The sequence below is a fragment of the Coregonus clupeaformis genome, chromosome 30 (genome assembly GCF_020615455.1).
Source record: "Coregonus clupeaformis isolate EN_2021a chromosome 30, ASM2061545v1, whole genome shotgun sequence".
Taxonomy (NCBI): Eukaryota; Metazoa; Chordata; class Actinopteri; order Salmoniformes; family Salmonidae; genus Coregonus; species Coregonus clupeaformis.
The window spans coordinates 14,614,111-14,637,282 of NC_059221.1; the positions used below are offsets into that span (position 1 = coordinate 14,614,111).

Below are 23,172 nucleotides of genomic sequence, written 5' to 3' on the forward strand. Positions count from 1 at the left end.
GTACTGTATTCTGTACACTCTGTGCTGTCCAGTTTGGCTGGTTTCAAGGCCTCGTGACTCCCTGTGTGCTGTATGTATCCTATTTGGCCAGTGTCTAGGATTATCACTGTGACCAGAGCTTCTAATAAACAGCCTTTCTACCATCCCAACACTCTCTTTCTCGCTCTCTCTCTCTACCCGGGCAACGTTGGCCTGTGGATGACAGCTCTGAAAGGCTCAGCTAGTTTCAGATTTTCACAACAACAAAAAACCGGCTCAGACTCAACATGAAAAAAGAAAGGAAGACCACAGCACAAGGTCCCATGCTCTCTCTTTTCCAGACAAATACGTGCTCAGTGTGATTATTGGTACAATTGGTAGCAAATGGAATATCAGAACAGTTCGTCCTCCGATGCTATCCCTCAACCCTGAAGGCTTATACTCCTCTCTTTCACTCTCTCTTCTCTCTCTCTTTCTCTGTCTCGCTCTCTCTTGCTCTCTCTCCTCCCTCCCTCTCTCTCTCTCATCCACCTTGGATTTCCTATGTTAAACCCTCTCGACCAGGGCGAGCCAAGTGTATACAGTTCAGGAAAGTGCTGAGGCAGGAGGGCTATAGTGTAGTGTCTGTGTGTGTGCTTGGGTACCTGTGTGTGTGTGTGTTGCTGAGCAGGTCTTTAGTAGTGTGTGGTGTGTTCATCTAAAGTGGTTGGGGTTCAGGTGCTGGTGAGAGAGCGAGAGAGAGAGAGGTAGCAGAGACCACAGGGTTTACTGTACTGTAGCTCTTCTGGAGCTCCTGCATGATGACAGATTAAGATAAAGAAACCCCTATTAAAAAGGGGATGGGTTTGTGTGCTTTATACTGGGCACGTGCAGAACGTTGACTGGGAAATGGCGAAAAGGGAGGGGAGGGGCTTGGGAGAAGACGTGGGAGGGCACACTATGGGTGGGTGGGGCTTTTGGTTTTGGCTGGCCAACTAAAGATTTTTTGTGTGTGTGCAAAACACGGGTAGCAAAAAGTCATGACAGCACAGAGGGAGAGAGACGGAGAGAGACGGAGAGAGACAGAGAGAGACGGAGAGAGACGGAGAGAGACGGAGAGAGACGGAGAGAGACGGAGAGAGACGGAGAGAGACAGAGAGAGACAGAGAGAGACAGAGAGAGACCGAGAGAGAAAAATACCTCGCTGAAAGATGGCCATGTCTGATAATGTTCTGAAAAGTAGCTCTGTTCAGGCTTTTGTGGGACAAGCATGTGAACAGAGAGGATCACGGTGGTTGAAACAAGTCTGCATCCCAAATAGCACCCTATTCCTTATGAAGTGCACTACTTTTGACCAGGGGCCATAGGGTTCCGGTCAAAAGTAGTGCAATAGGGAATAGGTTGCCATTTGGGATGCATCCAGGGTTTTTCAGCATCATTTTGTCCTCATCTCATCTCCCCAGAGTGAAACCTGAGTTATCCAGGGAAGAGACATAGTGAGAGTGAGCTAGTCAGATCTATGTGTGGATAAGATGTCTCTTCAGAACTGAACATGTGAGGGAGAAGCCTCTCGAGGTGGATGGCGATGATGGATGGACTGACGATGGCACGATAGGATTGTTCAAAGATGATAGAACTGAACAAACGTACACTTCATGTTCTGTCAATGAGTTTCTATCTGGATTGGTTGATGAGTTTACATATTTATGTGTGCTCTCAAATGTGCATGTACAGTGGGGAGAACAAGTATTTGATACACTGCCGATTTTGCAAGTTTTCCTACTTACAAAGCATGTAGAGGTCTGTAACTTTTATCATAGGTACACTTCAACTGAGATCTAAAACAAAAATCCTGAAAATCACATTGTATGATTTTTAAGTAATTAATTTGCATTTTATTGCATGACATAAGTATTTGATACATCAGAAAAGCAGAACTTAATATTTGGTACAGAAACCTTTGTTTGGAATTACAGAGATCATATGTTTCCTGTAGGTCTTGACCAGGTTTGCACACACTGCAGCAGGGATTTTGGCCCACTCCTCCATACAGATCTTCTCCAGATCCTTCAGGTTTCGGGGCTGTCGCTGGGCAATATGGACTTTCAGCTCCCTCCAAAGATTTTCTATTGGGTTCAGGTCTGGAGACTGGCTAGGCCACTCCAGGACCTTGAGATGCTTCTTATGGAGCCACTCCTTAGTTACCCTGGCTGTGTGTTTCGGGTTGTTGTCATGCTGGAAGACCCAACCACGACCCATCTTCAATGCTCTTACTGAGGGAAGGACGTTGTTGGCCAAGATCTCACGATACATGGCCCCATCCATCCTCCCCTCAATACGGTGCAGTCGTCCTGTCCCCTTTGCAGAAAAGCATCCCCAAAGAATGATGTTTCCACCTCCATGCTTCACGGTTGGGATGGTGTTCTTGGGGTTGTACTCATCCTTCTTCTTCCTCCAAACACGGCGAGTGGAGTTTAGACCAAAAAGCTCTATTTTTGTCTCATCAGACCACATGACCTTCTCCCATTCCTCAACTGGATCATCCAGATGGTCATTGGCAAACTTCAGAGGGGCCTGGACATGCGCTGGCTTGAGCAGGGGGACCTTGCGTGCTCTGCAGGATTTTAATCCATGACGGCGTAGTGTGTTACTAATGGTTTTCTTTGAGACTGTGGTCCCAGCTCTCTTCAGGTCATTGACCAGGTCCTACCGTGTAGTTCTGGGCTGATCCCTCACATTCCTCATGATCATTGATGCCCCACGAGGTGAGATCTTGCATGGAGCCCCAGACCGAGGGTGATTGACCGTCATCAAGAACTTCTTCCATTTTCTAATAATTGCGCCAACAGTTGTTGCCTTCTCACCAAGCTGCTTGCCTATTGTCCTGTAGCCCATCCCAGCCTTGTGCAGGTCTACAATTTTATCCCTAATGTCCTTACACAGCTCTCTGGTCTTGGCCATTGTGGAGAGGTTGGAGTCTGTTTGACTGAGTGTGTGGACAGGTGTCTTTTATACAGGTAACGAGTTCAAACAGGTGCAGTTAATACAGGTAATGAGTGGCGAACAGGAGGGCTTCTTAAAGAAAAACGAACATGTCTGTGAGAGCCGGAATTCTTACTGGTTGGTAGGTGATCAAATACTTATGTCATGCAATAAAATGCAAATTAATTACTTAAAAATCATACAATGTGATTTTCTGTATTTTTGTTTTAGATTCCGTCTCTCACAGTTGAAGTGTACCTATGATAAAAAATTACAGACCTCTACATGCTTTGTAAGTAGGAAAACCTGCAAAATCGGCAGTGTATCAAATACTTGTTCTCCCCACTGTATCTAGGCCAGTGGTTCCCAAACTGTGGTTCGGGACCCACTCGTGGGTCCCGACATTGCACACATTTTTTTGGGGATAGAAAAACGCTTTCAGTGTAAACTTAAATGACTAAAATGAAATAGAAAGTATGTAGAAAAGATAATGGAGCTATAAATAATATTTCGGTAATAATAGCCTAAAGCCTATAATCTTTGAGAATTTACAATCAACAAAATAAAAGCTAGACAATCAGGCCCCCATTCCTGGCAATATGTATAGAATTGCAGAAAAATTGGCTTCAAAACTGCAACATTTAATTTCAACTCTATGGCAAAATGTGTAGAATTGAAGGAAATGTGCTTTAAAACTACAAAATGTTCTCTCCACTACCAGGATGATATTTTTAACGATGTTTTCTGTGTATGTTTTTCACCACTCAACCCTTATGGTAGGTCTCGACTCAAAAGACACCTCAATTGGTGGATCACGGAGCAATAAATGTTTGGGAACCCCTGATCTAGGCATTGTAGTAGTAGTAGCTTACGTTTGAGTGTATTATCTGTGTGCAGTTGTGTGTTATGTGTGTCCGTGTGAGTGTGTCAGTTGGAAAAGTTATGTCCTAGAGACCTAGAGAGCAGACCTGACCTAGAGAGCATGTAGTGTGGATTGTATGTGTGTGTGATCTGTGTGCACACTGTATGTGTGTGTTGGTAATATGCATTGTGGAGGGAGGGAGGGAGGGAGGGAGCTGAGGTGGTGTTCTATGTCTCTGTCATCACTGGCAATCTGTTTCAGCACATCCACACACATGCTCACATCAACTACAGAAAGATGGAAAGCTAAGCATTCCTTCCAATATCACCATGCCAAGTCCTGCTTAAAACCCCAGAAACCTGCTCCTGGCTTTATAACCTCGCAATAGTATTGATTTCTTGGTTGGCTGTAAGAAATGACTGTAAGGAATGACTGTATGCATTGTGGACAGAGGAAGTGGCAACAATGTGTTGTATAGTACTGTATATCTTATCTATAGTTCACATCAGAATGTCAAACAGTAGTAAAACCTGATTCACTCAACTCTGAAGGAGAGCTTACAGCATGTACAGGCTTCCTGGTACTACTATAGTCATGTCAGTGTTTCCCCTATATTATTTTAGCAGCGGCGCCCTGCTGCTAAATCATTGCCGCCACTCCAAAAAATATGAAGGAGAAAAATGAAATGTAAAAAGAAACACACAGTGGCCTCAAAGTATTCACACCCCTTGACTTTTTCCACGTTTTGTTATGTTACAGCCTGAATTAAAAATGATTTTTTTTTGGTCACTGGCCTACACACAATACCCCATAACGTCAAAGTCAGTTTACGTTTTTAGATTATTTTTTAAACAAATTAATTAAAAATGAAAAGTTGAAATGTCTTGAGTCATTAAGTATTCAACCACTTTGGTATGGCAAGCCTAAATAAGTTCAGGAGTAAAAATGTGATTAACAAGTCACAATAAGTTGCATGGATTCACTCTGTGTGCAATAATATTTTTAACATGATTTTTGAATGACTACCTCATCTCTGTACCCCACACATACAATTATCTGTAAGGTCCCTCAGTCGAGCAGTGAATTTCAACCACAAAGACCAGGGAGGTTTTCCAATGCCTCACAAAAAAGGGCACCTATTGGTAGATGGGTAAAAAAAAAAGCAGACAATGAATATCGCTTTGAGCATGGTGAAGTTATTAATTACACTTTGAATGGTGTATCAATACACCCAGTCACTACAAAGATACAGGCGTCCTTCCTAACTCAGTTGCCGGAGAGGAAGAAAACCGCTCAGGGATTTCACCATGAGGCCAACGGTGACTTTAAAACAGTTACAGAGTTTAATGGCTGTGATAGGAGAAAACTGAAAATAGATCAACAACATTGTAGTTACTCCACAATAATAACCTAGTTGACAGAGTGAAAAGAAGGAAGCCTGTACAGACAGAATACAAATATTTTAATATTAATATTTTATAAAATGTGACAAAGCAATGTCGTGGAAATTCTACACAGGGACACTCAAAGTCAATATTAAATGAATCGTCCTTTATTATCAGCGCGCTGGAGAGGTTTCAACCAACTCCATGCATCAAGTACACATGTCGATCAGGAGCTCTCCCCGGGGCAGTCCCGTTAGTTCTCTTATATACAGACAAGTTATATTTGCATGATTTAGCTTATTCGTCATTCATAATTGATTCATCATTAATGTTTGCTTCCTTCGTGTGACTGACCAACACTGGGTCATGCATGTGACAGACCATTACCTCACGAGGCTTCTTCTCTCTAAGCTGAGACCTTGAAACTGAGATATTCCTTTCTCAAAACAAGGTTCTGGGCGTACTGCCAAATTGCAGATACTGATAGTGAGGATTCGTTCAATTAGTCACTTGCATGAACACAGAAATTGGTTATTAGAAAAGCACATGAATAGAAAACAGAAATTGGTTATTAGAAAAGCACAAACAATAAAATGTTCCATCACAGCAATTCACTTTTTGTCCTGAATAGAAAAGTGTTATGTTTTGGGCAGAATCCAATACAACACATTACTGAGTACCACTCTCAATATTTTCAAGCATAGTGGGGGCTGCATCATGTTATGGGTATGCTTGTAATCGTTAAGGACTGGGGAGTTTTTCAGGATAAAAAAGAAATGGAATACAGCTAAGCACAGGCAGAATCCTAGAGGAAAACCTGGTTCAATCTACTTTCCACCAGACACTGGGAGATGAATTCACCTTTCAGCAGGACAACAACCTAAAACACAAGGCCAAGTCTTCACTGGAGTTGCTTACCAAGAAGACAGTGAATGTTCCTGAATGGCCGAGTTACAGCTTTGACTTAAAAGAATAATGGGCAGATGTGGCACAATCCAGGTGTGGAAAGCTCTTGCTGACTTAACCAGAAAGACTCACAGCTGTAATCGCCGCCACATAAAATTCCAATTAGGATCTGGCTAAAAATACTTGATTCAGTTATAGAACCCATTGCCCTTTATGGTTGTGAGGTCTGGGGTCCGCTCACCAACCAAGAATTCACAAAATGGGACAAACACCAAATTGAGACTCTGCATGCAGAATTCTGCAAAAATATCCTCAGTGTACAACGGAAACACCAAATAATGCATGCAGAGCAGAATTAGGCCGATACCCGCTAATTATCAAAATCCAGAAAAGAGCCGTTAAATTCTATAACCACTTAAAAGGAAGCGATTCCCAAACCTTCCATAACAAAGCCATCACCTACAGAGAGAGGAACTTGGAGAAGAGTCCCCTAAGTAAGCTGGTCATGGGGCTCTGTTCACAAACACAAACAGACCCCACAGAGCCCCAGGACAACAACAACAACAACAACACAATTAGACCCAACCAAATCATGAGAAAACAAAAAGAGAATTACTTGATACATTGGAAAGAATTAACAAATAACAGAGCAAACTAGAATGATATTTGCCCCTAAACAGAGAGTACACAGTGGCAGAATACCTGACCACTGTGACTGACCCAAACTTAAGGAAAGCTTTGACTATGTACAGACTCAGTGAGCATAGCCTTGCTATTGAGAAAGGCCGCCGTAGGCAGACCTGGCTCTCAATAGAAGACAGGCTTGTGCACACTGCCCACAAAATGAGATGGAAACTGAGCTGCACTTCCTAACCTCCTGCCAAATGTATGACCATATTAGAGACACATATTTCCCTCAGATTACACTGATCCACAAAGAATTTGAAAACAAACTCCCATATCTATTGTGTGAAATACCACAGTGTGCCATCACAGCAGCAAGATTTGTGACATGTTGCCACAAGAAAAGGGCAACCAGTGAAGAATAAACACCATTGTAAATACAACCCATATTTATGTTAATTTATTTTCCCATTTGTACTTTAACTATTTGCACATTGTTACAACACTTTGAAATGTCTTTATTCTTTTGGAACTTCTGAGTGTAATGTTTAATGTCAATATTTATTGTTTATTTCACTTTTGTTTACTATCTACTTCACTTGCTTTGGCAATGTTAACATACGTTTCCCATGCCAATAAAGCCCTTAAATTGGAGAGAGAGAGAGAGAGAGAGAGAGAGAGAGAGAGAGAGAGAGAGAGAGAGAGAGAGAGAGAGAGAGAATAGGGGAGTAATAACAAGCATGATAAAACGAGGATAGTATTTGAAGGAACAGAGATAAAGAGAAGAGGGAGTTAAGGAGAAAGGGTTATGAATTGCGAGACAAACCGAGTGAGAGGGAGGGAGAGAAAGGCAGGATAAGTTTGTTGGGAAAGTTAGTGGCCCAGTGGGGGGTTGTTGCTGAGTTCAGGCTCTATGGCCAGGGAAGGAAGGGGAGGAGGCAGGGAGGCAGGGATCTGGCCTGGGTCACAGGCAGTATGGAGTATGTGTGTATTAAATGTCCAAACGCACTGCATGGAGAGAGGGAGAGAGAGAGAGTTTTTTTGCATGGGACATTATAGAACTTTGCATACTTTTAATAACTTTTTGTAGAGCCAGGAAGTCAGGATTATTGGTCTGAATTATAAACTCAAAACACAGTGAAAAAAATGTCAAAGTGGGAGAAAGTTAGAGAGAGAACGGGTTGTGCTGGACTGACGACGCGCACCCCTGGCTTGGTGCGTGGAGCCGGAACGGGCCGGACCGGGCTGACGACTCGCACCCCTGGCTTGGTGCGTGGAGTAGGAACGGGCCGAACCGGGCTGACGATGCGCACCCCTGGCTTGGTGCGTGGAGTAGGAACAGGCCGGACCGGGCTGACGATGCACACCGTAGGCTTGGTGCGAGGAGCAGGGACAGGCCGGACCGGGCTGGCGACGCACACCGTAGGCTTGGTGCGTGGAGTAAGAACAGGCCGGACCGGGCTGACGACGCACACCGTAGGCTTGGTGCGAGGAGCAGGGACAGGCCGGACTGGGCTGGCGACGCACACCGTAGGCTTGGTGCGTGGAGCAGGGACAGGCCGGACCGGGCTGGCGACGCACACCGTAGGCTTGGTGCGAGGAGCAGGGACAGGCCGGACCGGGCTGGCGACGCACACCGTAGGCTTGGTGCGAGGAGCAGGGACAGGCCGGACCGGGCTGGCAACGCACACCGTAGGCTTGGTGCGTGGAGCAGGGACAGGCCGGACCGGGCTGGCGACGCACACCGTAGGCTTGGTGCGAGGAGCAGGGACAGGCCGGACCCGGGCTGGCGACGCACACCGTAGACTTGGTGCGTGGAGCAGGGACAGGCCGGACTGGGCTGGCGACGCACACCGTAGGCTTGGTGCGTGGAGCAGGGACAGGCCGGACTGGGCTGGCGACGCACACCGTAGGCTTGGTGCGTGGAGCAGGGACAGGCCGAACCGGGCTGGCGAGACGGATAGGAGACCTGGAGTGAAGAGCGGCCACAACCCGTCCTGGCTGAATGCCTACCTTCACACACTCTGTGTGAGGCATCCGCACAGGACGTACAGGGCTGTGTACCCGTACTGGCATAACAGCACGTGACACTGGAGCAGGATATCCGGGACCGCGGAGAGGCACTGGAGACCACGAGCGTTGAGCCGGCACACTCCGTCCTGGCTGCATACCCACCTTCGCACGACACGTGCGGGGTGCTCGCACAGGACGTACAGGACTATGCCGGACCACTCGTGGCACAGTACGCCGCTCCGCATACCGCGGAACCTGCCCCGTCCCATGCTGCCATGCCTGAGTACGGGAAGTTGGTTCCGCTCTCCATCCAGGCTCCGCCAACCTGCCTTCTGGCCCCCCTAACCCGGTGGCCTCCTCTCCAAATCGCCCTGTGGCAGCCTCCTGCTGCCCAGCCGTCCATGCCGTGTGCCCCCCCCTAAAAATTTTCTGGGGTTGCCTCTCGCCTGTCCGACCACGGCCCGGTTGACGCCGCTGCTCCTCTCTACGGCGCTCCTCCACCGTCTCTTCCCACGGACGCCGATCCATCCCGGCCTGTATCTCCTTCCAAGTCCAGGACCCTTTACCGTCCAATATCTCCTCCCATGTCAAGGCTGCCTGCTCCTGGACACGCTGCTTGGTCCTGGTATGGTGGGTTCTTCTGTCACGAGCGTCGTAAGGAATAGACCAAGGCGCAGCGTGATGAACAAACATGTTTATTTATCTATAGTGATAAATACTGACAATGAACAAAACAACAAACGACTCGTAACGTCCTAGGTAACATAGACCAACACGGAACAAGAACCCACAAACACAAAGGGAAAAACAGACAGTTTAAATATGGCTCCCAATCAGAGACAACCAGCCACAGCTGACACTCGTTGCCTCTGATTGGGAGTCACTCAGGCCAACATAGAAATAAACAAACTAGAACCCCCAACATAGAAATAACACCACATAGAAAGAACACACCCTGGCTCAACATATAGAGTCCCAGAGCCAGGGTGTTACAAAAATGTAAAGGTTCATCAATGTTCTTTAGTTCCTGTCATAAACTCTCCTGCTTTATGACTTGACAATTATATGAAGAAAGAGTAAAAACGATTGAAGTTCTTTACGGTTTGCTACTGCAACAAAAGGGCACTTTAAGAGTGTGTGTGCGTGCAAGCGCACAGGTCCTGCCAACTGCCAACTTAAGAAAATAAATGATACCTCCAAATAGGGAAGAGGCTTTTAAATCAATAAACAATTTAATCAATATCATTCCTTATACCCACTCTCCCCCCCCCCCCCCCACACACACACCTCCAAATGTGAAAACAAGGTTTGTTTCATTAAACAGGGAAAGGAGAAGAGTGAGGACTAAGTGTGAGACTGAGGAGAAGGGAGCCAGTCATGTGTGTGTGTGTGTGTGTGTGTGTGTGTGTGTGTGTGTGTGTGTGTGTGTGTGTGTTTCTGTGTCTGTGTATGTGTGTGTGTGCATATGTGTGTTTGTGCATATGTGTGTGTGACAGCCTAGGCAGTGTGTGTGTGTGTGTGTGTTTATGAAGAGAGCCAGCCAGCCAGCAGCACAGATTGACAGGAAATGGTGTTGTTGCTGCCTGATGGGTCATACCACTTCCACCAGTCTGACAGGGGTGATGGATGTTCAGGCAGGGAGTGCACAGAGCATGAGCTCATTCTATGGTGAATCCCTCCTCCTCATCCAATTGTATTGTATTCAGTTGTTTGTTTTATGGGACAACCAGCCAGTGTCTGTCTACTCCTCAACAGTTGAACCAGTGTCAGTCTTATTTATTGATCATAGATAGGCTATTGATTCAATATACATTACTTTGTCTTTTTTTAATTCTTTTTTTTACCTTTATTTAACCAGGTAAGCCAGTTGAGAACAAGTTCTCATTTACAACTGCGATCTGTGTCCCAAATGGCACCCTATTGCCTACAGTATATAGTGCACTACTTTTGACCCCTCATTTGAGACACAGCCTGAATGTAAATCATTCTGTCTGTAGAGCAGGGTTGCAGGGTTTCTTTGAAAGCTATATGGAAAGCTATAGTGAGTTGAAGGGAAGATGAAACTCTAATAGCTCAGACACACCGGTAGGATTGTCAAATGTTTGCCTGCCGACAGTCAATCTCTTTTGTGTTCACACAGCAAAGACCTTGAAGTCATCAGCCACTCAGTCTTGTTAAAATACTCCAAACCAAAAGGTGGCAGTAGCGTTGTTTGGCAATGCATGTCTGTATATGTTGCTTAGCCTTAGTTTATGGTCTAAAGATTCCAATGTTAGTTAGTTGCGCTAATGTTGCTATTTTGTAGAAAGCCCTCGTTGATACTATCTAGATGGCCACAGCTAGATAGCTACCTTGCAAGATGAAGAAGAAACCATTTAATTCACTCTCCATAATCCCATACTGCCAGTGCCAGCCCATAGCCACATGTTTAGCTAGCTAGCTAACGTTAGCATATTCGCTAGTTAGCACAACATACACTATATATACAAAAGTATGTGGACACCCCTTCAAATTAGTGGTTTCGGCTATTTCAGCCACACCCGTTGCTGACGGGTGTGTAAAATCAAGCACAAAGTCATGCAATCTCCATAGACAAACATTGGCAGTATAATTACCTTACTGAAGAGCTCAGTGACTTTCAACGTGGCACCGTCATAGGATGCCACCTTTCCAAAAAGTCAGTTCGTCAAACTTCTGCCTGCTAGAGCTGCCCCGGTCAACTGTAAGTGTTGTAATTGTGAAGTGGAAACATCTAGGAGCAACAAAGGCTCAGCCGCGAAGTGTTAGGCCACACAAGCTCACAGAATGGGACTGCCGAATGCTGAAGCACGTATCGTCTGTCCTCGGTTGCGACACTCACTACTGAGTTCCAAACTGCCTCTGGAAGCAACGTCAGCATCAGAACTGTTCGTCGGGAGCTTCATGAAATTGGTTTCCATGGCCGAGCAGCCGCACAGAAGCCTAAGATTACCATGCACAATGCCAAGCGTCGGCTGGAGAGGTGTAAAGCTCGCCGCCATTGGACTCTGAAGCAGTGGAAACGCGTTCTCTGGAGTGATGAATCACGCTACACCATCTGGCAGTCCGACGGACAAATCTGGGTTTGGCGGATGCCAGGAGAACGCTACCTGCCCCAATGCATAGTGCCTACTGTAAAGTTTGGTGAAGGAGGAATAATGTACTGGTCTGGGGCTGTTTTTCATGGTTTGGACTAGGCCCCTTAGTTCCAGTGAAGGGAAATCTTAACGCTACAGCATTCAATGACATTCTAGACGATTCTGTGCTTCCAACTTTGTGGCAACAGTTTGGGGAAGGCCCTTTCCTGTTTCAGCATGACAATGACCCTGTGCACAAAGCGAGGACAATACAGAAATGGTTTGTCGAGATCGGTGTGGAAGGGGAACTTGACTGGCCTGCACAGAGCCCTGACCTCAACCCCATCGAACACCTTTGGGATGAATTGGAACAACGACTGCGAGCCAGGCCTAATCGCCCAACATCAGTGCCCGACCTCACTAATGCTCTTGTGGCTGAATGGAAGCAAGTCTCCACAGCAATGTTCCAACGTCTAGTGGAAAGTCTTCCCAGAAGAGTGGGGGTTGTTATAGCAGCAGGGGGCGACCAACTCCATATTAATGCCCATGATTTTGGAATGAGATGTTCGACGAGCAGGTGTCCACATACTTTTGTCAATGTAGTGTACCATCCCATGGCTCATGACATTTAACCGTGGAGAAAATGCCCTCTTTTTTCCTTTTTGTTCATGCTCTCTGATTTGCTCAAAGTCAAGTTGTTGGCCACTGATGAGCATTGCGATTCTACAAGTAGAAACGGCAGGTTTGTCGTTACTGGGTCGGCATGCAGCAGGTACCGCTTTTGTTCTAGCAAGAGAACGGCCTCCCACTGTGATAAGTACCTATAGGCAGTCTATCTACAGTGAGCTTCTCGGTGGGTTTCATGCTTTAGGAATGTTGACTGGTGGTTTAGAATGTGAGGCATGACTTGTGTGTCTTTGTCCGATGGTGTAATTACCTTTCAGTTGTGTCAGGTTGACATGACACATCTTCTATTAGAAACCTTTTATAGAAATACTTTATTAGTATGTTGTACTAAGGACACACATATACAGCTGTATAATGTCCTTTATAATGCTTTATAATACAAATAATATGTGTTATGACACTAACTAATAAAGCATTATAATCAAATCAAATCACAATTTATTTAAAGTACATTTAACAAAAGCCTCAGTACACTTGACCCCCAATCTTTTTTTATAGAAAGTGTTGCCATTATTTTCCCTGTTTATATTCATTGTTCTCTCTTATTTTCCTGAGTCTCTAGTTAGCTCCAGTTAAATATTTGTCAGATGAGTTTGAGAGGAGTGTGTTTACTGCCAATCTCACAGTGTGTGTGTGTGTGTGTGTGTGTATTGAGGGTATTTATCTGACTTAATGCACTGAGGGATTGAGCCATGCAAGCTCTCATTCATCACAGTTAAAGCACTGCCAGAGAGAGAGAGGAGGAGGAGAGAGAGAAAACAGAAAGACTGAAAGAATGAGAAAAAGGGGAAGGAGAGACAGAAAGAGAGAGAGAGAGAGAGAGAGAGGGGAAGGGAGAGAAGGACAGAGAGGGGGAAAGAGGGAGAGAGAGAGAGAGAAAAGAGAACACCCTTGCCCATCCTGGAACAGACAGACAAAAGGGAGGGATTTAGCCTGGCATCTGGGTTTAGCACAGTTCTCTCTCTCTCCCTCCCTCCCTCTTTCTCTCCCTCTCTCTCTCTCCCTCTATTTTTCTCTGTGTCTGCCTGTCTTTCTGCCTGCCAAGACTTTAATATGGTTATGATTAGAGACGGGGGCTCAGGGAGGGAGGGAGGGGACTCATATTGACTGCAGGGGAAATGGGGGAGGTGCAGTGTAAAGACGAATGGAGAGAACCAAGTGGGGGAGAAGGATCTGAATAGGGCAGAGGAGGAGAGAGGTTGTGTTTGTTTGCGTTCAGGCTGAAATATGAAACACAAAAGAAAGCCGTGGACAAAAAGAGAGGAGTGGAGAGAGAAGAATGGAATAAAGTTTTGTCCTCTAACCAAATCAGTCCCAACCTAGTAGCAAAGGGCTCTGGCCCCCTCCTCTTCCCCGTCCCTCCTCCTCTCTCTCTCTCTCTCTCTCTCTCTCTCTCTCTCTCTCTCTCTCACACTCTCTCGCTCTAGCTCTCTCTCTCCACCCCCTCCCTCTGGATCCTCTCTCTTTCTCGCTCTCCACCCCCTCTCGCTCTCAGGCTGAGGCAGTTGGTTCACTCCGCTGTGCTGTGTATGTCTGGGACACAGCAGTGAGAGAGAGAGAGAGAGAGAGAGAGAGAGAGAGAGAGAGAGCTGTGTGAAAGAGAGGGAGCTGTTATTTAGGTCTGTTACAGCAGACAGGGAGCAGCTTGCCCTAGGGCAGGGGGAGACGATAGAGCAACACAGAGCTCAGAGGAGCAGCCACAGCCAGGCGGGAACCAGCCCTGCATTCCAGACAAGGGGAAGGGAAAAGGGGGAACAGAAACAGAAGTTCCAGCAGGAAAGGAGAGAACAGATGAGAGAGAGAGAGAAGGGGAAAGATAGCAGGAGGCAGCAACACATCAGAGCTACAGGAGGGGTTTGAACCGGGACCTTCGCTGCTGCTGCTGTTGTTGTTGTTGTTGTACTACGGTGAGGTGACCTAGCTACTCCAGGAGGAAGGAAGAGCATCAGGGTTTATCTGTGTGTTCTCAGGAGGTAGGGACTAGGGAAGGGGTACTGCCACAGTAAAAAGGAGGGACCATGTTTGACTGTATGGAAGCTCTGGGGATGGGCCCACGCCAGCTTTATGATGTCACCAGCCGGGGTACGTGCATGCTGCGGAAGGCGAGCCCCTTCTTCGCGGGGCTGGACCCCTTCGCCTGGACCGGCAGCGCCAGCATTCAATGTAAGTCAATGGCATCCTGTTTGCATGTCCTGTGTCACGCTCTCCCGCTGAGCTAGCTGGATGCTGGACTCAGTGTGTGCCGCTGGGCTTGTTGTTCACCCCAGGCAGGACTGCTCTGCTAGGGGGCTGACTGTCAAGGCTAGAGGGTCTAGAGCCCACCATATCACAGAGCTGTGTGTGGACAGGACGAGACTGGGACTTGGCCCTCCGCCCCCTCTCTCTGCCCTGCACTCACCTAACTGGAACAGCAAGCTAATGCTATGCTATGATATGCTAGTCTCTGTGTCTGTCTAGGTGTGTTTGTTTGATTTCTGAGAGGCTGTTATGCTAAACTACAGGTTCAGGTTCATAATGCCTGAGTTCTGACTTTGTGGGGTTGGCTGTGTATACAAAGTAAGAAAGTACAGATGAAAGAGTGAGAGGGAAAGAGAGAGGGACAGAGTGAGAAACCTGACACTTAGGACATAATGTCAGCCATGCAGATGACTGTACATTTCTTGTTCTCTTCACAATCACCTCTGTGACAGCTTGAGCTTGACATGTGGAAACAACAATGGTTGTGAAAGTAGTATGTTTTTATAAGAAGATAAAAAGTTTTATTCTAAAAACATTTCTTTGCTCCCTGTATTTTTAGTAGGAAGTATTGTTGCTGTTAATGCTTTTGGGTAAGGATATTTCTCTGGAGCTAAATGGCTTTAAATTAATAAGTAGATGAATTATTCAATGGATAAATTGATGAATAAATTAGTAACTTGGAATGTTGCTAGGCTTCAGAAGAGCCAAAGGGTATTTTCTCGCTGTCTTTTTCTCTGCCAGAGTTTTCATTTTTCCTCCCTCGCTCCCTCCTTCCCTCCGCCCCAGATTTCAGACACTCCTCTGGCTCTATTAACAACAGGCCTGTCTCGGAGAGACAAAACTGAGGTCCATTTCCATAGGTGTCCAGGGGGCCTATGTGGCTGGCAGAAAGAGAGGGAGTGTGGAAAAGAAGGAGTGGGGGTGTGATATTGTCTTGTAGGGAGCAAGCCACAAGTGATACAACTAAGAAGAAAAACGCAACACACCGTCAAACTACAAACAGACTAGCTAGTTCAATTGTTGCACACAAACAACATCATGTTTGCTTCTATGTAGCCCTTCCGCTTAGTTTTTTGAAAAACTGCTGTGTTGGATTCTCACTAAGTATCGCTTTTTCTGATTTTATTTGTTCAACCTTCTGCTTTTTTATTCCTTTTTACGGGTTCTTGGGGGCAGTCATCTGTCTTCATTACTCGTGAAGACACCAGCGTTTCAGTGACTGTCATGCACACTGGGCTCTCTTTAATGAAGACAGATGCTCTGTCAGGCCAGGGGAGGCCTAGGGGGACTCCATGCAGACCAGCCAGCCAGTCTCTCCTCTCTTCTCCTCTCCTCTCTTTGCTTTCTTCTTTCTTTCCTGTTCTCCTCTCCTCTCCTCTCCTCTCTTCTGTTCTGCTCTTCTCTTCTTTTTTTCTTCTCTTCTCTTCTCTTCTCTTCTCTTCTCTTCTCTTCTCTTCTCTTCTCTTCTCTTCTCTTCTCTTCTCTTCTCTTCTCTTCTCTTCTCTTCTCTTCTCTTCTCTTCTCTTCTCTTCTCTTCTCTTCTCTTCTCTCCTCCCCTCTCATCTCATTTTCTCTCTTCTACAGCCAGCCAGGGAGCTCTCATGATAACAAGAGGAGATGTGTTTATTTAGCCAATCAGAGACCTCACTAGTCTTTCACTCTGACCCCCCACACACACATTTAAAAAGTAGCCAGTCAGGTCCCAAATGTATTTTTGTTTTTCTGTTCCAGGAAATCAAAGAGAGAGAGAGTTTAGAGAGAGTGAGAGAGTGAACGAGAGAGAGAGAGAGGCCGGGTTGTGACCAGAACGATTAGTCGGTCGGTCGGCGTTGCTGTGCTGTGCATGTGTGTGTGTGTGTCTATTCGTGCGTCCATGTGTGTGTGCTGTGTACTGTTTCTGTCCCTCTGTGCCCAATAACCGTAGTAAACAAGGCGGCCCCATCCTACACGAGCAGCAGCCATAATAGCTCTCCTTACTGAACCAGTTGCCCCTCATTGTCCTCTTCAATGAGGCAGATGAATTGATGTTTGAGTCTGATCTCTCTCTCATTAGGCCTGGCCAGCTGCAGAGCACAGTGACTGTCCCAAATGGCACCCTATTCCCTATATAGTGCACTACTATGGCGTATGGGCCCTGATCAATAGTAGTGCACTATGAAGGGAATAGGGTGTCATTTGGGACACAGAAAGGGAGCTAGCAGCGAGCTAAAGAGCTAAACTCTCCAAAGTAAAGACACTCAGCTATGAGTGCTCTACTCAGCTCTACTTTCATAGCATCAACAACATTCATGACTTTTCCCAGTGAGCTGTTTAAAGTGTGACACTATTTTTTACATTTGTCCTAGATATTCGCTGTGTTTCTTTTTCTTTTTTTTTGGGGGGACTCTGAAATCAGAGTTAATAAAGGTTTGAACATATTTTTTCATCAAATATTTTTTCCCACAACTCATATTTTTTCTCTATACGCAATCCAAACATGGTGATTCATTGTGGAGTTACATTATTATAATTAGTTTAGTATAATCTGGTTAGAATCAAGGGGACTTTTAGTGTGTGGTCATGATCAGCTTTTCTGTTTTCTATCTGGTGGTTGGAGACCCCTTCTTCTCTTCTGTCCAATGTCAGAGGTTACAGAGAGGCTATGGGCTGGCCAATGTCAGATCCACAACATGTTTGGTGTCCTTGTCTGCATTTTGAGAAGGAGGAGAGAAGAGCCTTTCCAATGGCTGTTATTGTGTAGCCTACTGCTCTTCAGGTGTCATGTGGCTGCTAGTAGTACGTCAGAGCTACATGGAAAGGAAAATGGTGTAATGATTTTGAAATGACTCTACTGCCATACTAGATGATATTTGACGGTATGAAGAAAGGTTTATCTGCTGTTTCTTCACTTTCTATGTTACTGTGCTTTGAAGGATGATGCAATTTCTCGAATTTTATGGACAGGAAAAGGATCATGATGGAGACATAATAACAATAATGTATTCAGACGTCAATACGAGCTAAATTAGGCAACTTCCTACGAGATGCCAAAGGATTATGCAATAATGATTTTCTGCCTTTTGCTTTACTAATATGTTCTTGTACATAGAAGGATCAAGCAATTTAGCTGTAATAAATGTAATAGGGTTTTATTAGAAGGGTGTCTTCTTTTTTTATAACCAATAGGGTCAGATCTACAGTCTAACTGGTCACATGTTGATTGTTTCGATTCCCTCTCGTCATTGTACTGTAGATATAGCCACAATCATTTTATAAGATAATAACAGATAACTCTCTAGCAATCAATCACACACACACACACACACACACACACACACACACACACACACACACACACACACACACACACACACACACACACACACACACATACACACATACACACACACACACACACACACACACACACACACACACACAAACCTCTTTGTTTTCCCTTAATGTACTGTTCAATGTGAATTGATGAGCTAATTTAAACAGGCCCTATAACTATCTAGCTGGGAGGAAAAGACAGGATGTGCCCCAAATGGCACCCTAGTCCCTATATAGTGCACTGCTTTTGACCAGGGCCCATACGGACTATATAGGAAATAGGGTGCCATTTGAGACGCAGCCACAGACTGCTAAGTGGTTCCTGTGACCACTGTCACACCGAGCAGTTCAGATCATTCTCTGTCCTAATGGAACTGCAGATCATTCTCTCTTGCTAATGGAACTCTGCAGTTATTTCATTATAATTACAAAAGATCCAATTAAAAGATTAGAATGCCTGAGGGGGCAGGACTGTAAATAGATAGTTGGTTGGTTGGTTAGGAGGGATGGTTAGGAGCGATGGTGTGTGTGTGTGCGCGTGTGTGTGTGCGTGCATGTGTACGTTCGCGTGTGTACGAACCTGCCTCTCTCTGTGTGTGTGTATGTGTGTGAGAGAGAGACTTGGGGTGGGGTGAGGGGAACATTGCATGGAAGGGCAGCAGCTGGAATGTGGACTAGTCAGTGCTGTAATACAAACCCTGTTGATCCCATCAAGATTATGTCAAATGGATGTGTACAAGTTAAAAGGCTTAAGTAGTCAGCTGACACGAGGTCATTGCACCGTAATTGATACGACCGAGGGAAAAGAAAAACCTTCCTTTGTCTTAGAATTTCAAACAGACATTGTGTGCCACATAGACATGTAGGCCCCTAGCCCTGATCCTTCATATACTTCTAATAGACTTCTATTAGATCAGTGCAGGAATAGTACTTTTAATAGGAAGTACAGGCTAAAAGAACACACAACGCGGAGTCATTGCTGGTTAGAAGTTCTTGTAAGGCCTGTCTGTCTGGCTGTGTGTGGGTGTTGGATTTGGGTGCGAATGAGAAGGTGTAAATCTACCTGTGTGCGCGTGTCGGTGGTGTGCATGCGTACGTACGTGCGTGTGTGTGTAATCGCTTACTTGTGTCTGTGTGCCCGTATCCCAAAACCACTGGCACTGGGACTGCTGTGTCAGACCCAGAGACAGACAGGGTTAGGTTAGGCAGGACGTGCCAAGGCTAGATTACACAGTGGCTTGCTGGAATCCAGTTCCACGCTGTCCTGACAGCTTATAGCCCTTCCATACTGGAAACTGTAAATAGTACAGATCTGTCTGTCAGTCTAATCACCATAGCCTGGATGGGCCACAGTCACCTCACATGCACTGGCTAGCTTTCTATTTATACATAGTCACTACACTCTACACAATCTGGTACATAAACTACAAAAGCACGGATTTCAACCCACATGGATGCGAAAGGGATAGATAGCCTGTTTCCTGTTTGTGCTGTCTTGCTAACTTCTATGGTCATTGTCAAGCCAAACATGGAAGACAGCTGATACCAGCTATCTTTTCCCATCCATTTCGGTTGAAATTAGTGCTTTTATGGGTGTTGTTGTTGCTGAGCTAGGTTATCCTCCTCTTCCCAACCTGGTCCCAGATCTGTTTGTGCTGTCTCACCAACTCCTATGGGTCATTGTCGCGCCAAAATGACCATCAGAGATGACAATGCAGTAGCACAAACAGATATGGGACCAGGCTTTCTCCTCCTGTCCATGTGGGTTGAAATCTGTGCTTTTATATAGATGTTGTTTATGAACCAGAGCAGTGATTATGTCTGTCAGCCACAGGAGCACAATGGTAGCTCCCACCTCAAGTTACACAGCTAACCTTAACCCCAACCTCAAGTTAATTAAAAAGTTTGGGTCCCATAGTCTCCTACCCACATAGTCTGAACCGACAGGGAATATGGTCCCAAATGGCACCATATTCCCTACATTGTGCACTATTTATGTGATAGTGGTGCATTATATAGGGAATAGGTAATAGGCTGCCATTTGGGACCCAGCCCATGGTTCATACAGTATGTGGATGGAAGGAAGGAGAGGGCTTTCAAAGAGCTTAGATTTAATGGTTTGCAAACCAATGTGGTGCTAAGGAAAGTCAAGGACTTATTTCCATTGTGGTCCTCAAAATGCTTTCACAAACAGTATGGTTGGTCGGTGGGCACAAAGGAAGTGTCTCTCGCTACCACCCATCCATGTTGGCATTGTGCTTGTTTACTGTTAGCAGGGTTTGCCTGCGAGGCACTTTTCCCCACTCTGCTGAGGCGTGGGCAATGGGCTTCCGGGCTGGTGTGTGTGCTTGCGTGCAACTATGTGTGTGTGTGTGTGTGTCCGTCTGGAACCATGTGTGAGCTCAGTGTGAAGGGAGAGGTTCTGTTACCAGCGTGTTATTGACTGACGGTTTGGCTCCACCGTTGCTAGGGCCCACTGTTATGAGAGGCTCAGGCCAGACATGGGGATGAAGAGAGATGGAGGGGAGATGGAGGGAGAGGGAGAGTCCACTTGGTGTGAATGGGTTGTGTTTACGCAGCAGACAGACAGTGTTTAGCATGGAGCGCTAGTGGTTTGTATTTATTCACATTATCTCAGCGGAGTGTTGGAGAGTGACTGGGGCTTTGGTTGGGCTGGGGCTGGACTGGGGAGGGGCACCCCAGATACTGTTCCATATAGCCACTCTGCCAGGTACTGTTCCATATAGCCACTCTGCCAGGTACTGTGCCATATAGCCACTATGCCAGGTACTGTGCCATATAGCCACTCTGCCAGGTACTGTGCCATATAGCCACTCTGCCAGGTACTGTGCCATATAGCCACTATGCCAGGTACTGTGCCATATAGCCACTCTGCCAGGTACTGTGCCATATAGCCACTCTGCCAGGTACTGTGCCATATAGCCACTCTGCCAGATACTGTGCCATATAGCCACTCTGCCAGGTACTGTGCCATATAGCCACTCTGCCAGGTACTGTGCCATATAGCCACTCTGCCAGGTACTGTGCCATATAGCCACTCTGCCAGGTACTGTGCCATATAGCCACTCTGCCAGGTACTGTGCCATATAGCCACTCTGCCAGGTACTGTGCCATATAGCCACTCTGCCAGATACTGTGCCATATAGCCACTCTGCCAGGTACTGTGCCATATAGCCACTCTGCCAGGTACTGTGCCATATAGCCACTCTGCCAGGTACTGTGCCATATAGCCACTCTGCCAGGTACTGTGCCATATAGCCACTCTGCCATCTCTGCGGTGTGTGTGTTTTGGAAGTATGATCACTGATGAAGAACGGCCATGTGTTGTCATGCGTATCTGCATTAAAAGGTGTGCCTTTTAGAACTGCGTATGTGTGTGCTGGTGTGTGTATCTGTGTGTGTGCCTTGGCCCAGTACCACGGCCCAGTCTCTGCGGGCCCCTAGGAACTCTGTCTGTCTGTTTGAAGCCAACATCAGTCAGTTTGAAGCCCCCCTACACACACACACACACACACACACACACACACACACACACACACACACACACTTCACATGACGTAGCTCAATCCTCTCAGTCCTCTACTCTAAACATCCATATTTTTGAATGGAAGTGTGCTGTAATGCTGTAGTCAGCTTGTCAACAAGTGGTTATCAGACAGCTAGCTTTCTCTTTAGAGTTGTGAACCGGATTTACACTCTATTTTAGAAAGCTGTGTTGGTTCAAAATAAAATGCTATTGTGGTTAAACTTGTTAATGGGGCAGCTCTTCCTCTCAAGGTGACTCACTGGTGTTACTTAAGTTAGCCTGGTCCCAGATCTGTTTTGTGCTGTTTTGCCAACTCATGTCCTATGGTCTTATCACTGGCTATACAGCACAAACAGAACTGAGACCTGGCTATATCAAAGGGGACTTATTTGACTTTCAACCAGTGGACCTCAGCAGAAGGAGTGGGTGTTCTCAGCTCTGTCATTATATAGAGTCATTGTCTGAGTTTTCCCACCCATAGTGAACGTTGGGCAACCCATTCCCTTAGTCAGTTGGTTGCCAAGCAAAAGTGAAAAGTATGAGCCACACTTACACAAACACATCATTTCTCTGTTTTCTGTTGCTCAAAGCAGAAGTTTCTCAGACTGTGTTTTGCCATCTGAAGTGACTGGTGCCAGGATCTGTCAGGCTAACTGCATGCAGGGGAAAGTCAAAACACTACCTAGGTTGAGTCTCACTACTTAGGATGCACCCTTATTCTCAGTACCAAAACCCACGGATTGCTACCACTCTCTCTCAAACACAAATCATGTTGACAGGTGTCTCTCTCTGTCTTTGAGAGCAGCGGTTTTAGTCATACAGAGAGGAGAAATTTACATATGTACTGAAAATCTAGACTAAGCAGAGTGTAAAGAGTCGCTCTGGGTACGAGCGTCTGCTCAATGTCCAAAATGTAATTGTAATGTAAGCAGAGCTGTTAGAGTAGCCTTGGTCCAGATGTGTTTGTGCTGTAAAGCCCAACTCCTATAGGTTGACAGTGACCTTAGGAGATGGCAAGACAGCACAAAAACATCTGGGACCAGGCTAATGTTAAAGTGTGATCTACCCCAAACAGGACAGGGGTTCTGAAAGGTAGTAGGGAGTTGTGGAGTCGAGAGTAGTACTGTTATTGTCCTCTTTTCCCTCACGTCCTGCCACAGTGGGCTACTTCTACTTTTCAGGTTTCTATTGTTGAGGGGAGGAAGCAATAGCAATGGAATAAGCTGCAGTAGCGCTAGCTGCAGTGCCCGAGACAGACAGACAGACAGACAGACAGACAGACAGACAGACAGACAGACAGGTGAGAGGTAGTACGACAGATGGTGAGAGGAAGGCTAGGAGGACAAATGACGGCCCAGGGATAAAAAAACTGGCTGGAGACGAATGTCTCCTGTCCTCACAACCACACAGACATGGGTTCAAATAATATTTGATTTCTTCCAAACACTGTCAGTCTGTCTGAGTAATAGCTGAGGCCTGTGCCTGTGCCTCTGCCAACTCTGGGTTACTGTAGGCAGCAGCTACTGAAGAAGACTACTCTCTTTCATGGTGCTAGTGGCCAGA

General features: G+C 46.1%; 1 protein-coding gene across 5 annotated transcripts in view; it reads left to right on the top strand.

The window, feature by feature from the left end:
* Positions 1–23,172, top strand: part of LOC121545840 (retinoic acid receptor gamma-A) — a 134,997-nt gene that overhangs the window by 96,954 nt on the left and 14,871 nt on the right. The window contains exon 1 of one of the 5 annotated variants that reach the window (XM_041856704.2): positions 13,998–14,675. The exons of 3 other annotated variants lie outside the window; for them this stretch is intronic. In XM_041856704.2, coding sequence (XP_041712638.2) covers positions 14,531–14,675 — 145 coding nt within the window. In that variant the 5' untranslated portion in view covers positions 13,998–14,530. Of the gene's footprint in view, positions 1–13,997; positions 14,676–23,172 lie in introns of those variants that run through there. One more of the 5 variants, XM_041856705.2, reaches the window with a different exon arrangement.